This window comes from Passer domesticus, chromosome 22 (genome assembly GCF_036417665.1).
Source record: "Passer domesticus isolate bPasDom1 chromosome 22, bPasDom1.hap1, whole genome shotgun sequence".
NCBI classification, from domain to species: domain Eukaryota; kingdom Metazoa; phylum Chordata; class Aves; order Passeriformes; family Passeridae; genus Passer; species Passer domesticus.
Genome location: NC_087495.1, coordinates 7,425,756 through 7,446,307, shown reverse-complemented (window position 1 = coordinate 7,446,307; position 20,552 = coordinate 7,425,756). Strand labels below are relative to the sequence as shown.

The window sequence follows — 20,552 nt, the reverse complement described above, 5'->3', positions numbered from 1 at the left end:
TATCATGAGAACTGTTGAAAAGCTTTCTCTCATGGAACTTCCATAGGTCACTGACTGTCCTTATGCTCTCAGGCCTGCACCAAAGCCAGGTCTAGAAGCATGACAGATCTGTTCATCCCCAGTACCATAACCATGCATCCCAAATGCACAGAAGTGTAATTACATTCTTACTAAAAGCCTCCCACCATCATACTGCCAGTGCAAGTGGCTTTTCTAAGAGATGCTGGTGTGCTCAGTTCACACCCTCAGAGAAACAAGTTTGTCCTACTTGAACACCCCAGGGTGTTCACACAGCAGTGAACGATGCACCCTGAAAAAAACACAACTACTCTCCAACTTATTTGGGTACTTAGGCTATTACAGTGCTCAAAAGCAATATGAGCCAGTTGTAAGAAGACAGTTTCAAATGTCCAAGCCAGTTCTCCTGGTTTAATACAGTTTTAATGAACATCAGTCCAAGAGATCACTTGATAGTATGAGGTACATTCCTTGACCACATATGGCTGTGCTTAAGGAAAAGGACAAACATATAATTAAATTAAATACTGTAATTTAATTTAGTAGATTAATTATCAAGTTAAAAAAATTATAATTAACTATTAACATTAATGACTTGAGACCTTTTAGAAAGCATGAGTCCAAAAGGAAATATCCACAGATGGTCACAGACTTGTAGTGTTTCCACCAGCACTGCCACCTGCAACAGTCTCTTAAAGGACTATCTGTTCAATGAAGAAATTGGTCTTCAGTCTGTAAGAGGAACCTTGGCTCTGCTACTTTGCGTGGTCTTCCAGGAGGTACACGATGAGCTCGTAGGTGGACAGGACAATGGCTGTGTTTGGGATCTGCCGGATGAGCTGGGCAAAGAGTCCTCTGTAGAAGGCCAGGTACCCCTCTTCCCGAGCCACCAGCCGGGCAGTCTGGATGAAAGCCTTGTACTTGGTGCCCTCCTCTCGCAGCCGTGTCCGGATCACCTCTGCACACAGGGACCAGAGCCACAGTTACCAAGGAGCAGAAAGCTCCTGAGTGCAAACCCCAGCGACAGCGAAACCTTCTGCACCAGCTGCCAGCCAGCACACCCAGCCACAGAACCCTGGACACTGCCCTTCAGGCAAGAGGAAGAGCTAAAGAGGAGCTCTCTTTCATGTGGAATAAATGAACGATTGCCTCATTGAAGCTAATACAGATCTAAATGCTTTACTGATGCTCACATAATCAATATTGCTCCTTCTACACAACCATGTCATTCACATCTATCCAAAAAGACTAACACTGTTCAGTCCCCAAGTGCTTCCCACAACCTGACCACAGAATCCCAGAGGCTGTGGGTACTTACCCAGCTGAGGCTCCTGGTTAGAACAGCCACATTAGGCAATCAGTTTTTTGGTGGCTTTTGAGTTGTTCTTGAACTAGCAAGTCCCAGTCACCAACCACATGTCTAACTAGGAGTAGTGGGACCAGTACTGAAAATGCCAGTGCAGAAGCCAAAGTAACATGCATCTGGCCCTTCAAACAGCTACGGGTGTGACAGCCCTAGACCCTGCATTTGTCTTGGATTCCAGACAACAGCTGTTGTAGTGCACTCACAAATGGAAGGGTTAACATACCATGAGGATAAGCAATACAGGAGGCACAGCCCTTGGAAACAGCAGCAGCAACCATCAGTCCAAAGAAGCTTGTCGAGGTCCTCTCGGTCCCAGTAGAAGAAGGGGGCAGCTGGACTTCCTTTAAGTGCTTTTTTAAACTTTCATAAATAGCAAAGCAGATAATGGTCTCAGAAATCCCTGCATAGGAGGCAGTCAGCCCCCTATAGAAACCACGGACACCTTCTGTCTGGTAAACATATCTAGCACACTGCAAAGCATTCATTGGTTTGGAGCCCCTCACTCTACAAAACAAACAGAACAGAGCATATCATGAGTCAAGAAAAATAATTAATATTAAAAAACCCCTTATGGCTTTCAATACTTTTTATAACTACAGAAATGGTTCTCTAAGTTATACTCCAAAATTCTCCTAGGAAAGCTGCACAGAGCAGGACTACAGTGCTAAGAGAGCACACTTGGCTTTGCTATTTCACTAATACATACTCATAATTCCTTCAGCTCAAGTTCAATTCATTCTGTCACAGTTCACACCAAGGCCTTAAAAGACAATAAGCACTGAAGACACACGGCTTTGTATCAAACTGGTGATGCCATTTAAAGCCATCTTCAGCAGGCCAAGAGACAGAAGTCTGCTGCATGAGACATGATCCTTCATTTTAAGAGGCAGCACTCAGTTCAAAGGTGCCACCCTGCAAAATGCTGGAATTAAGTCTTATAAATTATTTATAAGGTTGTCGTGCCTTATAAGATCCTTTTTATCTGACCTAGCATGTCCTTGCAGGAAGGAATTTCCATTCTAAGCAGTCAGGTTATTAGCAGAGTCCCTTATTGCTTTGATATCCACCACTGACTGTGAAGCATTCAACTAAAAGAAACTGCTGTCAAATTCCCTGTGTCTTCTGGATGTGTGGTTAACAGTAACACAATGGTGAAGGAGGCAAAAGAACATTAAACCACTGCAGCAGATCCTTATTGCCTGTAGCAAGTTTTATGAAATAAACTGCTGGGTGTTCAGATCCTTATTGCCTGTAGCAAGTTTTATGAAATAAACTGCTGTGTGTTCATCCCAATTTGAAGGCAGCACCCTTTCTGTTACAGCCTCCTGAGTACCCCACCTGTCTGACCTGGGACAGTGCAGGTGATGCTGCCAAAAGGACACACACTCCACCCTCATGCTCAGCCTCCCACATGAGCTCCCATGGCCCTTCCACAGCTTCTACCACTGCTGTATCATAACCTTCTGTCCTCAACATATTTATCCTCATCTTCAACCCCAGAACTACAGGGGATTCTGTAACCAACAGAGAGAAAAATAATGCTATGCTGAACTAAAGATTTACAGTGAAACCAGAGGCTGAACCTCACCCAGCACTCAAGGCAACTCCCACATCATCTCAACAGTCTCTGTGCATCAAACTGGATAAAGACACGCAGAACATGAACCTTTAGTCTGACCACACAGAAACATGGCTTGAAAGGTGGAACTGAGAATCAGGGAAAAACTGGGCAAGATCTATCAAAGTACAAAGAGCCATGAGTAAAACCAGAATGGTTCAGTTTTCCAGAGGCTCCTGTGGCCCCCCAGAGGCTCCCATTACCCCATCAGTCACTCACTTCCGTTCCAGCTGCATTCTTGTTTTCACCATCCATATGGGGTTCATCAGGGAATTTGTGATAAAGGCTGAAAAAACACGACCACAAGTGCAGCTGAAGCCAGGCCATTGTATTGCCATGAACCTTACACCCTGTGCAGTGAGACACTTTCAAAAGCCACACAGCTGCACAGCTTCCAACTTCATGTTAAAATTCAGGAACGTCAACCCATGGATTCTTCCTTTTTGCACCTATTTTAATATGTGTGTCATGCTCCTGAAGGCTGTTGCAGACAAGATCCCTTCCTTACTGGCAGGATTTGGAATTCCAGCTCCAAGGAAACCCGTGGGACACAAACCTGAACTGGACTCGTGCTCCCCAGGGCTGTAGGTGGTGCCATTGAGCTGCTCATTAACAGAACCCACCCCTAATTAAGAGCTTACTTTGGGAATGATTATTTTTAGTGACCACTCTGGTGACTGAACTAGGGGAGCTCTTCTGCAGTATTTTTCCTACAAGAACAAACTATTTTTCCCAGCCTGGTAGGAAAAATACAACATCCTGAAACAATCTGGCAAAAGCAGTATCAGAAGTTTAATGGTGTTTACTAATATTTTTTCCTTGCATTAAGAGACATGACCAGAGCATTGCATTGGAAAAAACATCCTAAATTAGTAAACAACAATCTAGAAATATTTCTGTGCTGCACAGAAAGACAGCTCCTCTGGAGAAAAGGAGAGCTAGGAGCTAGCAAACTCCTGGGGCTTGGCATGTACCACCTCAGATTAAGGGCACATTTTCAGCACCTGCCAGACACTGGCCTCTGCTCCTGGAATTACAAACACTCACCTGCAGAACCTGCAGAACAGATGTGCACAATGTTGCTGTTGGGCACAAACATGCTGTTAAACTGCTCTTTGGCTTTGGAGTAGCAGCCAAAATAGACAGCTCTGTGGGGAAAACCAGAGAAAAGCCATGTAAAACAATGTCAAACTAGACCATTACTGCTCTTTGCCCAGCCCCCTGAAAACCACAACAGTCTGAAGAGGCTCCACATGACTACTTCCACCTGCATGGACACAGGGGGTTTGTTTTCTTCCTTCCCTGACACTGCAGTGCCACAGTTTGACTTGACACCCACAGGGCAGGAATATTTTGCTGTGGGAGGCACCGTGGTGCTGCAGACAGCACGAGTGGGTTGCATGGCAAAGCAGAGCCCTGCATTCAGAGCCCTGCTGCAGAGGTTACCTGCACAGAAACAGGATTCCCTGCTTCTGTGGGGGACATCCCCCCTACCAGGCAGGGGACCAGAGGTTCCTTTCTGACTGGAAAACTGGTTCTAACTGGTTCAGTTTCAGGCAGAGAATATCTGCCAGTATCCAAACTAATGAGTTTTATCATTTCCTAGACAGAGAGATCTTCTGCCCTGCCAAGAACAGGGCAAACTCTGGTGCTGCTGAAAGAGGGACACACCCCCCTTTTGGGGCTGTGTGGCAGCAGTGAGACTCCTTCTCCCTCAGCTGCAGTTTTTCATTTGAGAAGAATTTAGGCAAGTAAGGCCCAAAGAGCAACCCCTGTCCCCTGGCCTGCAGCTCCCACTCACTGCTAGGCAGGCACTGATACCTGTCCAAGGAAGCAGGACATTAATAATGCAATTATTAACCTACAGACTTTTCTGCACTGCTTTCTCTTCCTTTTCAAGATCAGAAGTAGCTCTTGCAATGACTTGGAACTTAAGTAGAGTTGGCATTTAAGTGCCTTATTTACTCTGCACCTTCCAGTGTTATAGAAGTGTAAGCCAGATTTTTATCAGCATTTCTTGATGTGTACACTGAGCAGAATGCAGACACAAATCTCAGTTTACAGAAGGGATAACTTCATGGCCCATTATTTTGAACCACAAATGCACTGCAACATTTGTGTTGCCACCTTAAACATGGCTTTTAGCAATAGTTTAACTATTTACCTTGATGGTGCAACTCCAACCAAGTTTGGACCCAGCCCTCGGAAGAGTGACCTTGGTCCTTCTTTTTCCAGAATTGACCTTAAAATAAAAGACAAACAGGGAAGGAGAAGATAGTATTTGGGTTAAAAGTTAGTGTCTTGTTCTGTTGGGCAGAGAGCCAAAAGAACTACATAACAGCAAAGACTATGACTTGTGGAGCTGTTAGATTTTAATCTACATGATATACTTCAAAATAAGTGGAATTATACACTGAGTAAAAACCACTGTACCATAAAATTCAGTGCTCTACAGGCAAATGGGTGTCAAATGGCACGAGGTTATGATTTCCATTCTTTGAAAGCTGTCAGGAATTGAATTAAAGTTTCATGGAGAAGCCAATGATAGCTGACTCTGATGAACAAAGAATATTTTTAGTGTTTTCTGTATCTAAGCAATTCAGAAGTTTGCTTCCCATACAATCTGTACAGAGGAATGTGAAAAAAAAAAATCCTTTTTCCTTTCACAGCTACCTAAGGATGTGCTTCTCCCCCCAGGAAAGCTGAATGTGGCAATGCCACCACAAACAATGAGAGTGCACAGTCTGCCAGACAGCAGCTCTCTTCACTGAGCTCACCCTGGGAAAAGCAGGCAAGAAATCCGGGGTGGCTCCGGGCTCTGTGGGTCGCCCACTGCACCCTCTGCAGCTGCCAGCCTTTCACAGTTTGCTCTCCAGGTCACTGGCACTGCTCAGAGTGCTCCCCACAGATTTCAACCCAGCCTCATTAGGCAGGAGGAGCCCCTGAAACACGTTTGTTTTCTGCAGCAGAGCTGAACTTTCTGTATAAACTCCAGGGCTGAGTGTTTCCAAGGAGACAGATCCACCAACTACTTGTTCTTTGTCACTTAACAGTCACGACTGCAGCTTCCAGCTGGGCTAACTCATCAGAATCCTAAATGGATTAGACAAAACCAGCCTGCCCTTCTGGAGTGCTTTCTATCAGCAGCAGGCTGAGCCTGCCCTCTGGGTACCTGTTTTCTTTCTATTTACACGAGTCAAGGCCTTTCACACTTAACACCTTTAACTCTCACAGAGCAGTTTTACTGGCAGGGCTCTGATGGCTCCTTCCTTAGCCGTACAATTTTCCCAAACCATGAGGTCCAAGTCATGTCCAGTTTGGCAATGATCAGGACTGAGAAAGGGATGAAAGAGTAAAAACCAAGGGACCAAGCTTCACTTATTTCTTCAAACATTTGTATTTTCTCATGTCATAATCAATAGCATTATCTGCTCCTCACAGATGCTGCCTGCAAGGGAATGACAGCAGAAATACCTCGCTCTCACTTCTCAAGCATCTAAAATAATCAGGTTGAAAACTTGGCAATACACACAGCTAAGCAATTCCTGAAGTGAAATGAAATCAAGATCCCAGTCACCAAACTTAATGAGCTTAATAAATATATTAAAGGGCTGGCCCATTTTAAACCATTTCTTCTCTCCCTAAAAATAAAAAGACAACCCCAGAAAAAGATGGGCCCAGAGGATGAATTAAGATCTTTCTGCCTCAAAAGTTTCACTTTCTTTAGTCACAGCTGCCTAAAGTCCAGTGTTGCAAGGTGAAAAGATAGCAAAGGAAAGGGCATTAAAATCAAAGCAACTGGCACTGCCTTATGCATTCAGTCACGAATTGCTCTAGACTCACCTCTGAGTAGACAAAGAAATGTTTGGCAGGGGAGAACAGGCTGTTTACAATACAGAAACTCAAGTCCCAGAATGACTCCAGCCAGAGAGCTCTGCAGAGAATTTGAATTAGCACTCCAGTGTTATATAACTGTGCAGCTTCTCCCCAGGCAGCCTGCCAGGCGTGCTGGCCTTACATAAAACCATTCAGCTTGCACTGCTGCTCGGTATTTTCCTTGGCACTCCTGCCACCTGATCTCAGCAGGACCTCTGCATCACCCTGGGCTGCCCCAGCAGCCAAACAAACCCAGTCCTTCTGCAGGAGGTCTGCCCATAAATCCATGGTGCTTTGGTATGGACATGCAGTAGTGAGACTGCCATAGATGCTGGTGGAACTTTGAGCAGCTCTTAGATAATTTCACATTTCCTCTTCTTTATGAACACACATCTGAAAGGGAGCAGCTAGAACATCAAACACTGCAGCCTGAACCACTCAAGGCTTTTAACAGACTAAGACAGGTATAGCCAGGACTGATGCATAAGGTGATGAGCAAAGACAACACCCAGCACAGAGGAGAGCTCAGCACAGCTGAGGGGTAAAAGTCCCCAGGACCCCCACAGGACTTCAGTGAAGTGGAAGTGGGAACGGTCAGTGAGAGGAGGAGCAGCACTCACTTGAGAACACTGAAGAGCCCAGGGGACACAGACGTTGGCCTGACCATTCCTTCCCCACTGATGGTCCCCAGCTGCACCTGGGGGTAGTAGACAGTCCTGAAGGCCAGCTTTGAAGACTGAAGCCTGGTCTTTATCACCTCTAAGGGACAGGTGAAGATGGCTCCAACTGTTCCTCCACACCTGCAATTCAAAGAGAAGGCAGAATGTGACAAGGGCTGCTGCAGGATGTGCAGAAGCACAGCACAGAAATGCACTCTGAAGCCTGCTCCTGCTATTCCACACCGGACAAGGCTTTGGGAAACAGGCAGGGCAGACTGTTCCCATGCCCTGGGGAGGGATGAGACTGGTCAACACAAAGGTGATACCAACACCAAATATCCCTGAGTGACCACGGGGTCAGGGGACCACTGACTGGTGCCATGTCCTGCCACGACTTGGGAGTTCTGCCTGTAAAAACTTCCATGGCATCCATCTGTCAGAGCCTGCTGTCCTAAAACACAACAGCCTTGGATGGATCTTTCTGATGGGAAGCAGGAAGCTGCCAGACGAGAACAAGCCACTGGGGATTAGGACACTACAGAATGAAAAAAATAATATAATTCTTCACCATTTCAGTACTTATGAGTAAAGAACTGCCTTCAGAAGCAGCAAATATCAAAAATACACTAAACTAGGCTCTCAATATCAACTTTTTTTAGGGGGGAAAGAGGGAAGGAAGCAACAAGGATGAGAAGGAAGGGATGAAGGGTTGGCAACAGAATAACAGGGCAGAAATGCTCCCAAAGAACAGACCTCCCATACTCTGATAACAGAGGGAAATATTGAATATTATACACACATGACCCTATAATAGGCATATATTAATCTTAATACAATCAGACTGAGCTTCAAAAAAAGCACATTGGGCCAAGAATATAATGTGCATGAGTCCTAATTTTAATTTTTATCAGTGGTCTGGAAAGTGACTGGTCAAACTATTTTTCTCTCTGCTGCTGTTCCTCTTAGGTAATTGAATGTTCCTTCTGGCAAACCTCATGATTAAACATAATGCTGAGGCTGGCTAAAAGGTAATATATCTACATTTTATTACTCAAACACACTGGGATTTAGGAAGACTTAAGTAAATATTTCAGGTTTCTTGCAAGGTCATTTACTACAGCTGAACTGACTAGGAAATATTTTCTTTGTTTGCACAAGTGTCAAAGCATGTGATTGCTTCAGAAACCCGTGTTTATGATTTTCCTTAGAAAACACCAGGGGTCAACAACTTAAATCTCTTTCATGTTCATGTGAAATTGCAATTTTGGTAGTTTTCCATGCAAGGGAGATGAATTTTAAAAAATAACTGTACCCTTTTTCTTGTGTACAAAACCCCACAGTGCTTTCTAAAGAACACTGCATGCACTAATTTGGGAACAGAGATCCACAGGAGGACATTAATAAAGGCATTAGTGGGTATTTTCTAAAGCCCCTTCCAGACATAACTACCTCAGTAGGAGAATCTTTTTTTTAAACACAAGGGAAAGGGCAAGAAAAGAATGGCACAAAGACCCAAGCTGTAGATGCACACCAGCTCTTATTTTTGCAGCTTATTTTGCCTGCTGAAGCAGTGTATTTTATATGAACAGAAACCATTCTCTGCCAAAGCCCAAAGTCCCACACGTGCATTAACAGTGTGGCCACCCAGGCTGTGCAGCCACAGAAATCCAGGTTCTTTTCCAGGCTCCAAAGAACACCCCAGACCCCAGGGAACACAATTTCCTCACCACAGCTTTCAGGTTCTGCAGGATTCTGTCCAAGTAGGAGCCAAACTGTGCTTTTCAAATGCAAATGCACCCAGCACAAGGAACTGCTTTCATGGAGACTGGTAATATCATTTAACAGCATTGTTCAGTTCCTCTTCCTTGCTGAAAGGGATGGAAACCTAAACTAGGGACAATTCACACGTGCACAATGACAGACACTGTAAGAAAGAGCTTTGCTTCATCCCTCGGAAAGCTTTTGAGCGTCGGCTGAAGTCACTGAGCTGATCATGAACTCAGCACAGCAGCTGGAATTGTGTCACCTGGCTCTGAAACACCAGTGCTCCCAGCCCTTATCAGCCTCTGATTGCTCTGTGCACTCAGGCAGGGCTTGGAGCTGAGGGGGAAATGGCTGCAGCTCATCCTTCTCCCTTTTGTCAGATGCCTCTCACACTGCTCACACTGCTCTGAAATGACATTTCAGGGGGAAGAATCCCATCAGGAATGGCTTCTCCAGCAAACCCTTTCCTGCTCCCACAGCTCAGACATCACCTGGAACAGAAAGTGTCCCCCCACTGCTGCCTTTCCAACCGTGTCTATCCAATACAGACACACATATGTGCAATTAACTCCTGACTAATCAACACCTTCAGAGCAACTGCAAGTCTGGGGGAACTTCATCAAGGTGATTGGATTGCCTTAATTCCCAGTTCCTTTATCTACCAATGCTCCACTACTGTGTTTTCAGTCTTCAGTCCCCATTTATTTCACATCAAAACAATACTTTGACAGTAACAATTAATCAATTCCGAGCACTGAAACTCTATTTTCTATTTCTGAACTACCAGCTGCTCAGCCTAGTGACTCCTTGCCCCACAGCTTTTTAGCCTCTGTGGCATATTCTCTCCAGATCAGCTGTCTTCTTGCCTTCCCAGCCCAATCCTTGCCTTTCAGTCTGATAATCCAGTTAATCTATGCAGCCTTTAATATTTAAGTACTTCTGCTAATGCATATATAATCCTCTGATACTAACTCGTCATGTGGGTATCTGCAACAACAGTTTTAACAGCTTGGAGTTTATGTTGTCAGTGGAACATTTAAGAAAAAAAAATGTTATCTAACAGCAATTCTCAAGAGTGTCACCAGGGTGTACACATCACATCCCACATATAAACACACTGCAGATAGTTCAAGTGAGGACTTTGATGTACTGGGCAGTTTTTTCGGATGAGATGATCTTCCTTTGCATGGGAATTCCACACATCATCCCCTGGGAAGATGCCTGAAAAACAACAACAGTGCACAGAAGAAACACTTTGTATTCCTAGGGTGTCCCAAATGCCTACATCTGGGAAAAAAGGAGAAACTTCAGCTACATAAACAGCCATAGACCCTGAAACATTCAGGGATATCAAGCAGGATAAATCTGATTTGGGAAAATCGTGAGCTGCAATCCAGGCAAAACCTCCAAGCCTTCACACTGTGAGTCAGGGTTTTGTTGCTGCATCAGTGCAGAACAACAGTTCCAGAGATGTTAAAGCAGTGTTCACTGCACAAGCCTCTTGCAAAAATCCTCACACAGTGTCTAAGTCTGTCCTTAGTGAGCAGCACAGAAAGCCCTGCGAACAAAACACCACGGCAGAGTGTTTCCAACAGGCCAAACGTGGAGACACAGAATGTGCTCTCTACTAACAGCTGAAGGAAAATCATTCACTTCCATCAAGAGAACAATGCTCAAACAACATGCAGAGGACACCATACCAGAATCCAATTCCCATTCTTCTCTTGCTGCCAGGTTTCCATCTGTACAGAGTTCACCCCCAAAGTATCAAAGACCTGCATTTGAAATAAACTCACTAGCACAACTGACAGAGATGCCAAGAATCTTAATCAGTCCTAGATTCAATCACTGAGCTATATTCTTAATAGAAATATCATGCCAATCTGATTGTTGAAGGAAATCCTGCAGCACAAAGTCCTTCCAGCAGAGCACCACTGACTTCACCAAGATCACAAAGGTGAGGGAGCTGCCTGGTTACAGCAATCACAGCTCACAACCAGCCTGACACATTTTGCTGTGTGTTTGACATTATATTGATTTTCTAGAACGTGCCACATGCTCCAGCATGACACGCACAGCTGAAACAGCAAAGCAGGTTCCACCTTTGATATTTCATTACTGCATTATCCCGACTGTGAACAAAACAAGCTTCTGCATTCTCAGATGCCCAAGGAAACTGAGTTTCAGAACAATACAGACTGTTCCTAATGCTTTAATGCTATTAAGCATCCATTCAATTTCCAGCTAACCACGTTGTTATCAGGTGTAGCTATTCCTGTAAGCGTTTCCTGTGCTCCCTGAGCTGGCACTCTGTTAATGAGGTAGGGAATGCACAGGAGCCAGGAGCAGGGTGGCACAGCCAATCCCAGCACAGCTGCCAGTCCTGGACCACAGGTGAACACTGCTTCTCTCCGCAGGTAGAAACATCTCCCAGACTGTTTGTCAGCACCAGCACATTGCTTAACACCACCACTTCTTAGGAAATCTCTGCAGTAACCAGCATTCCTCCAGCTGGGAAGACAACATGGAGCAACCTCTTCTCCCAAAGAAAAACAAGCAACAACTGCACCGACTTCAGCAGGGAGACAGGAGCCCTGAGCTGTGAACACTCTCGTGTCTGTTGTGCAACTGGGGCATCGCTGCCCTGCTGCTCCTGAAAGCCCCCAGAGCCAGCAGGACTCTGGCTTGCTGCTGCTGTTGGAGCCTGAAAAGGAACTGACAGAAACCAAAGGGCCAACGAGTCTGCCTGCCTGAATGACCTGGTTAATAGGAAACCATCTATTTCAACAGCTGGAGAGCACCCTGCAACACTCAGGTGCATTTCATCACTGCCAAACACTCTACTCTGGCCCCTCAGACTACCCAAGGCTGGCCTGCCTGCTCTGTGCAAACACAAAGATATGAATTATTTTTTAATCTGACACCACAGCCCATCCCCACCTTCCCAGAAAACCATCACAATACCAATAATGCCTCTATCAAAATTATTTCAAGTGAATGGGTTCCTTTTACTTTCTCTGCAAAAACCACACCTGAACAAAGTACTGGGACCCCTGCAGAAGGCAGGGGTACAATAAATCACCAAGGAAGATGCTGGCTTCCCAGAACTAGATTAAAACACTGATGAGTTTAAAATTCCTGTTTATTTATAGTCTGAGGAGTTACATGAGGACAGCAGGAGCTCTGGATGGGCGCTGTTACTATCCAAACAAATTCCACGTGTACACTCAGGTCCAGCTGCTGTCCCAGGCTCAGGTACTGCTCTGATGCAAGTGGGCAGGCAGAGGGGACAGAGCAGAAGGGCAGTGTCTCTGAAAAACTTAAGATTTGTTTGGTTTAATAGTGTATTAAATAAACCTATTGCTCCAGGGACATGTCAGAGGAAACAGAAGTATCCTGTTAAGGAACAGAAAAACCAATGGTCTACTATCAGATTTAAACTAACAGCAGGTTTCATGTTGGCTTCCTAACTACTGTCAACTCACAAGCACTAAGGAATAGTCTATTACTTAGACAATTTAAGCTGTTAAAAAACTGAAATGAAGTATTTCTGACAAGGCCAAAGGTGCACTTAATCTGCACAACAGATGATTAAAACCTAATTTACACCACACAATTATCTTCCCAGGCTACTATTAAAATAACTGCCATAAGTTAATTTCCGAAGGGTTTCGGGTTGGCGCTTTCTGGGTCAGGGCTGTTTCTCTTAGCTGTAACACAACAAACCCAAGAGCTTACAAGTCCCTGAGGCACGAACTGGACCTTCCCGACGCCGGTTCCCACGCTGTGCCCTCGCAGGAGCTCCGGCAGGCCGCGGTGCCGCAGGGATGGCTGAGCGCAGCTCGGCCCGCTCTGAGCACGGAGCTGCGGGCCCGGCGGGCTCGGACCGGCTCACTCACCGCCCGCAGCGGGCTCTGCACCGAGCACGGCCGCGGGGGCGGCAGCGCGGCCCGGAGAGCCGGGGGTCGGCAGCGGGGACGGGAAAGGAGCCGCTCGCCTGCTGAGGGGAACGGAGCGGCGGCCACAGCGGGTCTGTCCGCCCTGAAGGGGCACAGCGGGGCCTGTCTGCCCCGAGGGGGCACATCCCGCGGCCACAGCGGGTCCCGGCCCGGGATCTGTCTGCCCTGAGGGCACAGCGGGGTCTGCCCGCCCCGAGGGGGCACATCCCGCGGGCACAGCGGGTCCCGGCCCGGGATCTGTCTGCCCTGAGGGCACAGCGGGTCCCGGCCCGGGCACAGCGGGTCCCGGGCCCGTGTCCGTCCCGCGGGGTCCCGGCCCTGCCCCGGTGCCCCGCACTCACCCCCCGGCGAAGAGGTGCAGCAGGGTGTTCTCCTGCGGGCCGCCCGCCATGGCGGTGAGGTGATGAGGGTGGTGATGGTGAGGGTGGTGATGGTGAGGGTGGTGATGGTGAGGGTGGTGATGGTGAGGGTGCTGAGGGCAGGGCGGTGCCGGTGCCGGTGTCCCCGCCGGGCCGCGCGCCGAACGGGCCGCGCGCGCGTGACGCCGCCGGGGCGGGAGGGGGGCGTGTCCGGCGGCCGCGCGTGACGTCACTGCGGGGAGAGAGCTAGAGACCCCGCCCCCTCCGTGACGTCACGGGGCAGCAGGAGACAAAAAACCCCCAAAAAAGCGGATTTTAGGGATCGTGTAATCTCAAAGCTGCCGGGGGTGTTTAGGGATGGGGTGCCGGTTATTGAGGGGGGCTGCAGCGCCGGTGAAGCAGCTCCAGGCTGCTTGTGGGGCGCGCTGTGGGTAAAGAACGCCGGTCAGCAGGGATCTCACAGCGAGATATTGATCAAAACTGTCCCTTTTCCACCAAAACGGTCCCTTCTCACTAACTGTCCCTTTCCCAGGCGGGTTCTGCCGCAGCGCAGGAGCCGCGCTGTCCCGGGCCGTGCCCGGCTGCCGAGGCGACAAAGGAGCCCGGTTAGCACGGGTCCAGCACGATCAGCACGGCTGCAGCCCGGTTAGCACGGCTGCAGCCCGGTTAGCACGGCTCCAGCCCGGCTGGCACGGCTCCAGCCCGGTTAGCACGGCTGCAGCCCGGTTAGCGCGGATGCAGCCCGGCTGGCACGGCTCCAGCCCGGTTAGCACGGGTCTAGCCCGGTTAGCGCGGCTGCAGCCTGGCTGGCACGGCTCCAGCCCGGTTAGCACGGGTCTAGCCCGGTTAGCACGGCTCCAGCCCGGCTGGCACGGCTGGGCCCGGGTCCCGCACTCGTTCCCACCGCTCTCAGCCCGGGCTGCGGGATGCTCGCAGCTCCTTGCCCAGCAGAGAGCACTGCAGGAGCGGCGTTGGCAGCAGAATCTCCCTGGAGCGAGAGGCACTGGGCACGGAGCTGATCCCGGGCACGGAGCTGATCCCGGGCACAGAGCTGAGCCTGGGCACAGAGCTGATCCTGGGCACGGAGCTGAGCCTGGGCACGGAGCTGATCCTGGGCACAGAACTGATCCCGGGCACAGAGCTGAGCCTGGGCACAGAGCTGATCCTGGGCACAGAGCTGAGCCTGGGCACAGAGCTGATCCTGGGCACAGAACTGATCCCGGGCACAGAGCTGAGCCTGGGCACGGAGCTGAGCCTGGGCATGGAGCTGAGCCTGGGCACAGAGCTGATCCCGGGCACAGAGCTGAGCCTGGGCACAGAGCTGAGCCAGGGCACGGAGCTGAGCCCGGGCACAGAGCTGATCCCGGGCACGGAGCTGATCCCGGGCACGGAGCTGAGCCTGGGCACGGAGCTGAGCCTGGGCACGGAGCTGATCCCGGGCACGGAGCTGAGCCCGGGCATGGAGCTGATCCTGGGCACGGAGCTGAGCCTGGGCACGGAGCTGAGCTGGGCACAGAGCTGATCCCGGGCACAGAGCTGATCCTGGGCACAGAGCTGATCCCGGGCACAGAGCTGATCCTGGGCACAGAGCTGATCCCGGGCACGGAGCTGAGCTGGGCACAGAGCTGAGCCCGGGCATGGAGCTGATCCCGGGCACGGAGCTGATCCCGGGCACAGAGCTGAGCCCGGGCTCGGGATCCCGGGCTGCTGGTGCAGCCTGCTGAGCGTTTCTCGGGAATTTCCTGGGGATAAAAGTGCACAGAGGCGTTGTGGCCCCCGCAGATCAGACACCGCAGCAGCCACAGCAGGGGAAGTTCCTAAATTACTGCCACGCCAGTGCAGCGTGAACCCAACCAGGAAAGGCTTCAGCCGGCTGTTCCTGGCCTTGTTTTGTCTGGTGGCTTCCTACAAACCCGAGCAAGGAGTCACCAGCTTGTTCCACATCATGGGCTGCTGGCAGCTTCCCAACCATTACCAGCACAGCCTGGATCTCACCCAGTGTCTTTGAGATGAAAGACACTGCAGCACCACTGCACTCACTGGTTTGGGTCCCAGTCCAGCTCCCACTCCAGGCAGTTTCTCTTTTTCCACTGCCTGCAGCTGGAGCTGGGTCTGACATTGCTGCAGCAGACCTGTCTCCAGTCCTGAGCTAGGTGAAATATTGGTAAAATAACACAAAACAACAGACAGGGGTCTGCACCCTGCTATCTGCTGGCATCAGATAAACACCAGCCGTGCAGTCAGGCAAGAGCATGAGGAATTCTGTTTCCTTCCTGGAAACCCTGAGGGTCTTAACTTGGAGCAGGTGACAGGAGCCCAGGAGCTGCTGTCAGCGGGAGGCTGGGGGAGCCTGTCCCTCTTGGCAGAGTGCATGGAAATCACCAGCACAGAAACCTCCCTGCCGGTGGTGCACGTCCTGGTAATAGCACTCACAGTCAGATGTAGGGGGTATGGTCAGATAGAGGGGGTATAATCAGATATAGGGGATATAATCAGATATAGGGGGTATAGTCAGATATAGGGGATACTGCCAGATATAGTCAAATATAGGAGATATGGTCACATATAGGGGATATAGTCAGATACAGGGGATATTGTCAGATATAGGGGATATAGTCAGATATGGGCACAGTCAGATATAGGGGGTATGGTCAGATATAGGGGATATAATCAGATATAGAGGATATTGTCAAATATAGGGGATATAGTCAGATATAGGGGGTATAATCAGATGTAGAGGATACTGGCAGATATAGGGGGTACAGTCAGATATAGGCAGAAAGAATCCTGATTTTTTTGAGGATTAAAAGGGGATCAATGGAGCAGAGTAGCAGCATCCCCCTGTGTGAACCAACTTCCCTCCATCACCATAGCAAGCTCCTCTGCAGGCAGGACGAGGATTAATGGGAAACATATGGGAGGGGAGTCAGGGATCCAGGGCTCGGGACGAGCAGCTGAAGCAAGAGGAGCTGCCTGGAGCCCGTTCAGGAGTGAGCTCAGGGACCAGACATCTGGTGAATGGGGAGTGGGCTGGGTGGGTTTGGTGCTTCCCGCCCTGCCAGGGCAGCACGCCAGCCTGGGGGCAGCATTCCAGCCCCGCCACAGCCAGGGGGTCACTGAGCCCAGCAACATCTCCCACACACCCCCTGTCCTGCCCTCCCGGGTTAAACTGCCATCAAACAGCTCCTCCGTCCTGCCCTCCCGGGTTAAACTGCCATGAAACGGCAGTCAGCAGGACCAGCGAGGGGACAGAGGGGACACGGCGCCTGCTGGGGACTAAAGGCTGTAATGGAGGTGAAGAGAACATTGCTATGGAGCAGGGGGAGAGCTGCTCCCAATCCACAGCCCACAGAACTGGCATGATGGTGACAGAGGGAGAGCTGCTCCCAGTCTAAGCCCTGGTGTGATGGTGACAGAGTGAGAGTTGCCAGGCTGCTGGGCTGGGAGAGGTGTGGCAGGTGTGGCAGATGTGGCAGGTGTGGCAGATGTGGCAGGTGTCACATCTGTCACTGGTGTGGCACTTTCTGGCTTGCTCCAGGCTGTCACTGCTCACCAGAGGAGGATGCTGTGCTGCAGGCACAGGCACAAGGAGTGGGAGGAAGCCCAGAGGGAAGGGGAGCCTCTCCCACCAGGAACATGTGCTTTGTGCCCTCCACTTCTCTGCTCCTCAGCCAGCCACTGAAATGAAAACCATGTGCAGGGGTGGAGCAGGAGGGCAGGGATTTATGGCTTGTTTTATAGGAGATGATATAAAACACTTTTATGTCAAGTTCTCTGTTGTGTTCATTTCCTTTCTCCTTCCCTTGCTGGTTCCTTAGCCACATGCAGGAGAGATCCAGGATAAATCCACCCATGGAATTTCAGTGCCCAGCCCACCCTCTCTGTTAGCATGCCATTTATTGTGGTTTATGGATATAAAACCTGCAGCCAGGGTATGTCTTGGTGCTGTGGGCACGTCAGCCTTGTTGGTTCTGCTGTGCTGAAATGTGCCCTAAATGCCACCTTTTAATCTCAGGATTCCACTGCAGGTTTAACCCCACTGAGACCTGCAGGGCTCACAGTCCAAGGGGGTGAGGCAGCTGAGTGGGGCAGAATTATTTGTGCTTGATGGATCTCTGGGGGTGGCTGTGAGAGCTGGAAACAGCCGCCTGCAGGGGTTGCAGTGTGTGATCTCAGGGTTGCTGGCCGCTGAAAGGAGCAGGTGACTCCGTGGTAAATGCCATTATTTGATGCAGCTCACACTTTGCCCTCTCTGGCTGAAACAACGAGGAAAGGCAAAGGCTGAGAGCGGGTTAAGAGGGAAGGGGAAGCAGCACAAGCAGATTTTAACAAATGAATGACTCTGTCCAAGGCAGCCTGTTGATATATCTCACCCAAAGGGGGCTGAAGGGTGAGCTCATGCTGCTGCTGAAGCACAGCCCCATCCCTCCCAAAGCACAGAGCTGCAGCTCCACCTGCCTGGAACGGAGTCCCAGCAGGGCAGGGTGTCCTGGCAGGGCAGGGCAGAGCAGGGCAGGGCAGAGCAGGGCAGGGCAGAGCAGGGCTGTCCTGGCAGGGCAGAGCAGGGCAGGGCACAGCAGGGCTGTCCTGGCAGGGCAGAGCAGGGCAGGGCTGTCCTGGCAGGGCTGTCCTGGCAGGGCAGGGCAGAGCAGGGCTGTCCTGGCAGGGCAGGGCAGGGCAGGGCTGTCCTGGCAGGGCAGGGCAGGGCAGGGCAGAGCACAGCAGGGCTGTCCTGGCAGGGCTGGGCAGAGCAGGGCTGTCCTGGCAGGGCAGAGCACAGCAGGGCTGTCCTGGCTCTGTGCCTCAGCCTGCCCCAGCCGTCCCCAGCAGCACCCAGTCCTGCCCTGTCCTCAGAGCTCAGCTGGGAGCTCAGGGCATGCTCTACAGACTAAAACCCTTAACTCACCTCAGCATCACTGCAGAGCCCAGGGCTGGGCTGGGGTCCCGCAGGTGCCACAGCTCAGGTGCCTCACAGGCACCTCGGGCCAGCCTGAGCTGCAGCCTGCCCAGTGCTGCCTCTGCCTCTTGTGTTCATCCCAAGGATAAACCCAAAGGAAGCCACCACTGACTAAATTCTGTTGGTTTCTTTGGTGCCAGAGGCCCAGATTGCTGCTCAGGCACTCTGGGGTGTGCCGAGGGGAGCAGCCTGGGCTAAACCTGCCCCTTGGGTGGCTCCATGGGCCATGCAGAGTGCCACCAGGGGCAGGGACGGCTCAGGAGGGGCAGGCAGCAGCAGTGAGTGGATGTGGGGTGCAGGAGGTGTGGGGAAGGGACCAGGTCCCCCTGGGCTGAGCCTGGCTCTGTTTGCTGGCAGCTCCCAGCCCAGGCTGAGCTTGGCTTGCACGGGGAGCTCCTCACTGAGGCTTTCACGGGGCTCCCTGGGACCAGGGGCAGTGGCAGCCCCTTCCCCTGCCTCCTCACCCTGCTGGGAAGCTATTTTACAGTTATGATCTGAAGTCAGTGTTTGGCTGTTGCCAGGTAACAGCTCAAACACGCCTCACCTCGCGGCCTCCCTGCAGCTCCTGAGGCTGGGGAGCAGAGCCGTGCCAGGCGCTGAGGAAATGAGCTTTGCAGCCTCCCCAGCACATCCCGGAGCAGTGCAGAGCTCCAGCAGATTCCTGGGCAGGCAGCTCGTGCAGCTCAGTGCCTGACAGAGCCCAGAGCATCCCCCTCTGCAAGGGCACCAGCCCAGTGCCCCAGTGGGGCAGTGCCCCACTCTGGGAGTGCCACAGCCACACACAGCCCTGCAGGACCCTGCTCCTGAGCCTCGGCACAGAGCTGGCCTCCCAGAGCCCTGCAGGGGCCAAAGGAGCTGCCGTGGCTGCAGTCCTCACTCCCTGGGCTCACAGGAATATTGCCTGGGTGGGGAGGACCTGTCAGGGCTGCTGTCCCTCCTGCAGCCTGCCCCGTGCTCATCTCCCAAGGCCAAGCACAGTCCTGGCACCTTGCTGCCTTTGTGTCGTGACCACAGGTGTGCCTGTCCAAGGCCTGGGGGCTGATCCATGAATCCCCAGGGGCTCCTGGCTGGCAGCTCTGCAGTCTGGAGCCCTGCCTGCTGTCCCCACATCCACAGGCAAGGCACAGCACTCCTGAGCCCGTTCCCTGCTGCTCCTGGAGGGCTGTGGCCAGGGAGGAGCAGTGCTGCAAAGCCCTGGGGCAGCACGAGGGGCAGGGGGGCTCCAGCACGGCCTGGCTGAGGCTGTGGTCTCTGAGGTTTCCCCCATGTCGACACAAGAAGTGTTTATAGCCAGAGCTCCGCTGTGAGCTGTGACCCCCAGCTCTGCCATTTATCCATCGTGAGCTGCCCACAATGTGCCAAGGGTGCTCTCAGCTCCAGGCAAAGCCAGGGTGGGAAGGAGCTCCCACAGCCCCTGGCACAGCTGGCCCAGAGCTCACTGCCCTCCACCAAAACACAAATTGCCAGCCTGGTGCTGCTGGGGGGACGCCCCAGCCTGGCTGAGGCTGTGCTGCAGCTGCAGCAGCCTGCCTTTAGCAGGCAGGGGATGCAGGGTGCCCTCCCTTGCAGCCCAGCTGCAGCAGTGTGGTTTTAGCAGGCAGAGGATGCAGTGTGCCCTCCACTGCAGCCCAGCTGCAGCAGTGTGCCTTTAGCAGGCAGAGGATGCAGGGTGCCCTCCCTTGCAGCCCAGCTGCAGCTGCAGCAGCCCTGGTAGCTCGGTGCCAGCCGGCTGAGCCCGTGCTGTGTGGCACCCCCTGCACTCAGTGGGGCACTGCAGCCCCCCAGGAAGGGGTCAGGGCAGGTATTCCCCCAGGGCTGGGTGCCCAGCAGCCTGGGGCAACAGGAGATTTTCATTTTTTTTCATGGTGTGGCAGGAGCAGAGCAGCCTCTTGCCAGCCCCCCTTTGGAGATCAAACCCTTTGGGGCACTCCTTCGTGCTGGGGGGTGGATCCACTCCTCTCATGAGCCTGGTGCCC

General features: G+C 51.4%; 1 protein-coding gene and 1 long non-coding RNA gene across 2 annotated transcripts; both read right to left on the bottom strand.

Moving 5' to 3' along the window:
• Nucleotides 1-409: 409 nt before the first annotated feature.
• On the bottom strand, nucleotides 410-13,771 carry SLC25A33 (solute carrier family 25 member 33). Its single transcript, XM_064396944.1, has 7 exons — nucleotides 13,602-13,771; nucleotides 7,499-7,678; nucleotides 5,167-5,244; nucleotides 4,050-4,150; nucleotides 3,222-3,288; nucleotides 1,608-1,888; nucleotides 410-976 (listed from the first exon to the last, which is right to left on the bottom strand). The coding sequence occupies exons 1-7, from the start codon at nucleotides 13,649-13,651 to the stop codon at nucleotides 774-776; spliced, it is 960 nt and encodes a 319-aa protein (XP_064253014.1). The 5' UTR covers nucleotides 13,652-13,771; the 3' UTR covers nucleotides 410-773.
• Nucleotides 13,772-17,497: 3,726 nt separating this feature from the next.
• On the bottom strand, nucleotides 17,498-19,025 carry LOC135285296 (uncharacterized). The gene is made up of 2 exons (XR_010350234.1): nucleotides 18,526-19,025; nucleotides 17,498-17,871 (listed from the first exon to the last, which is right to left on the bottom strand). It is a non-coding gene; the product is annotated as an uncharacterized LOC135285296 (long non-coding RNA).
• Between the last annotated feature and the right edge of the window lie 1,527 nt (nucleotides 19,026-20,552).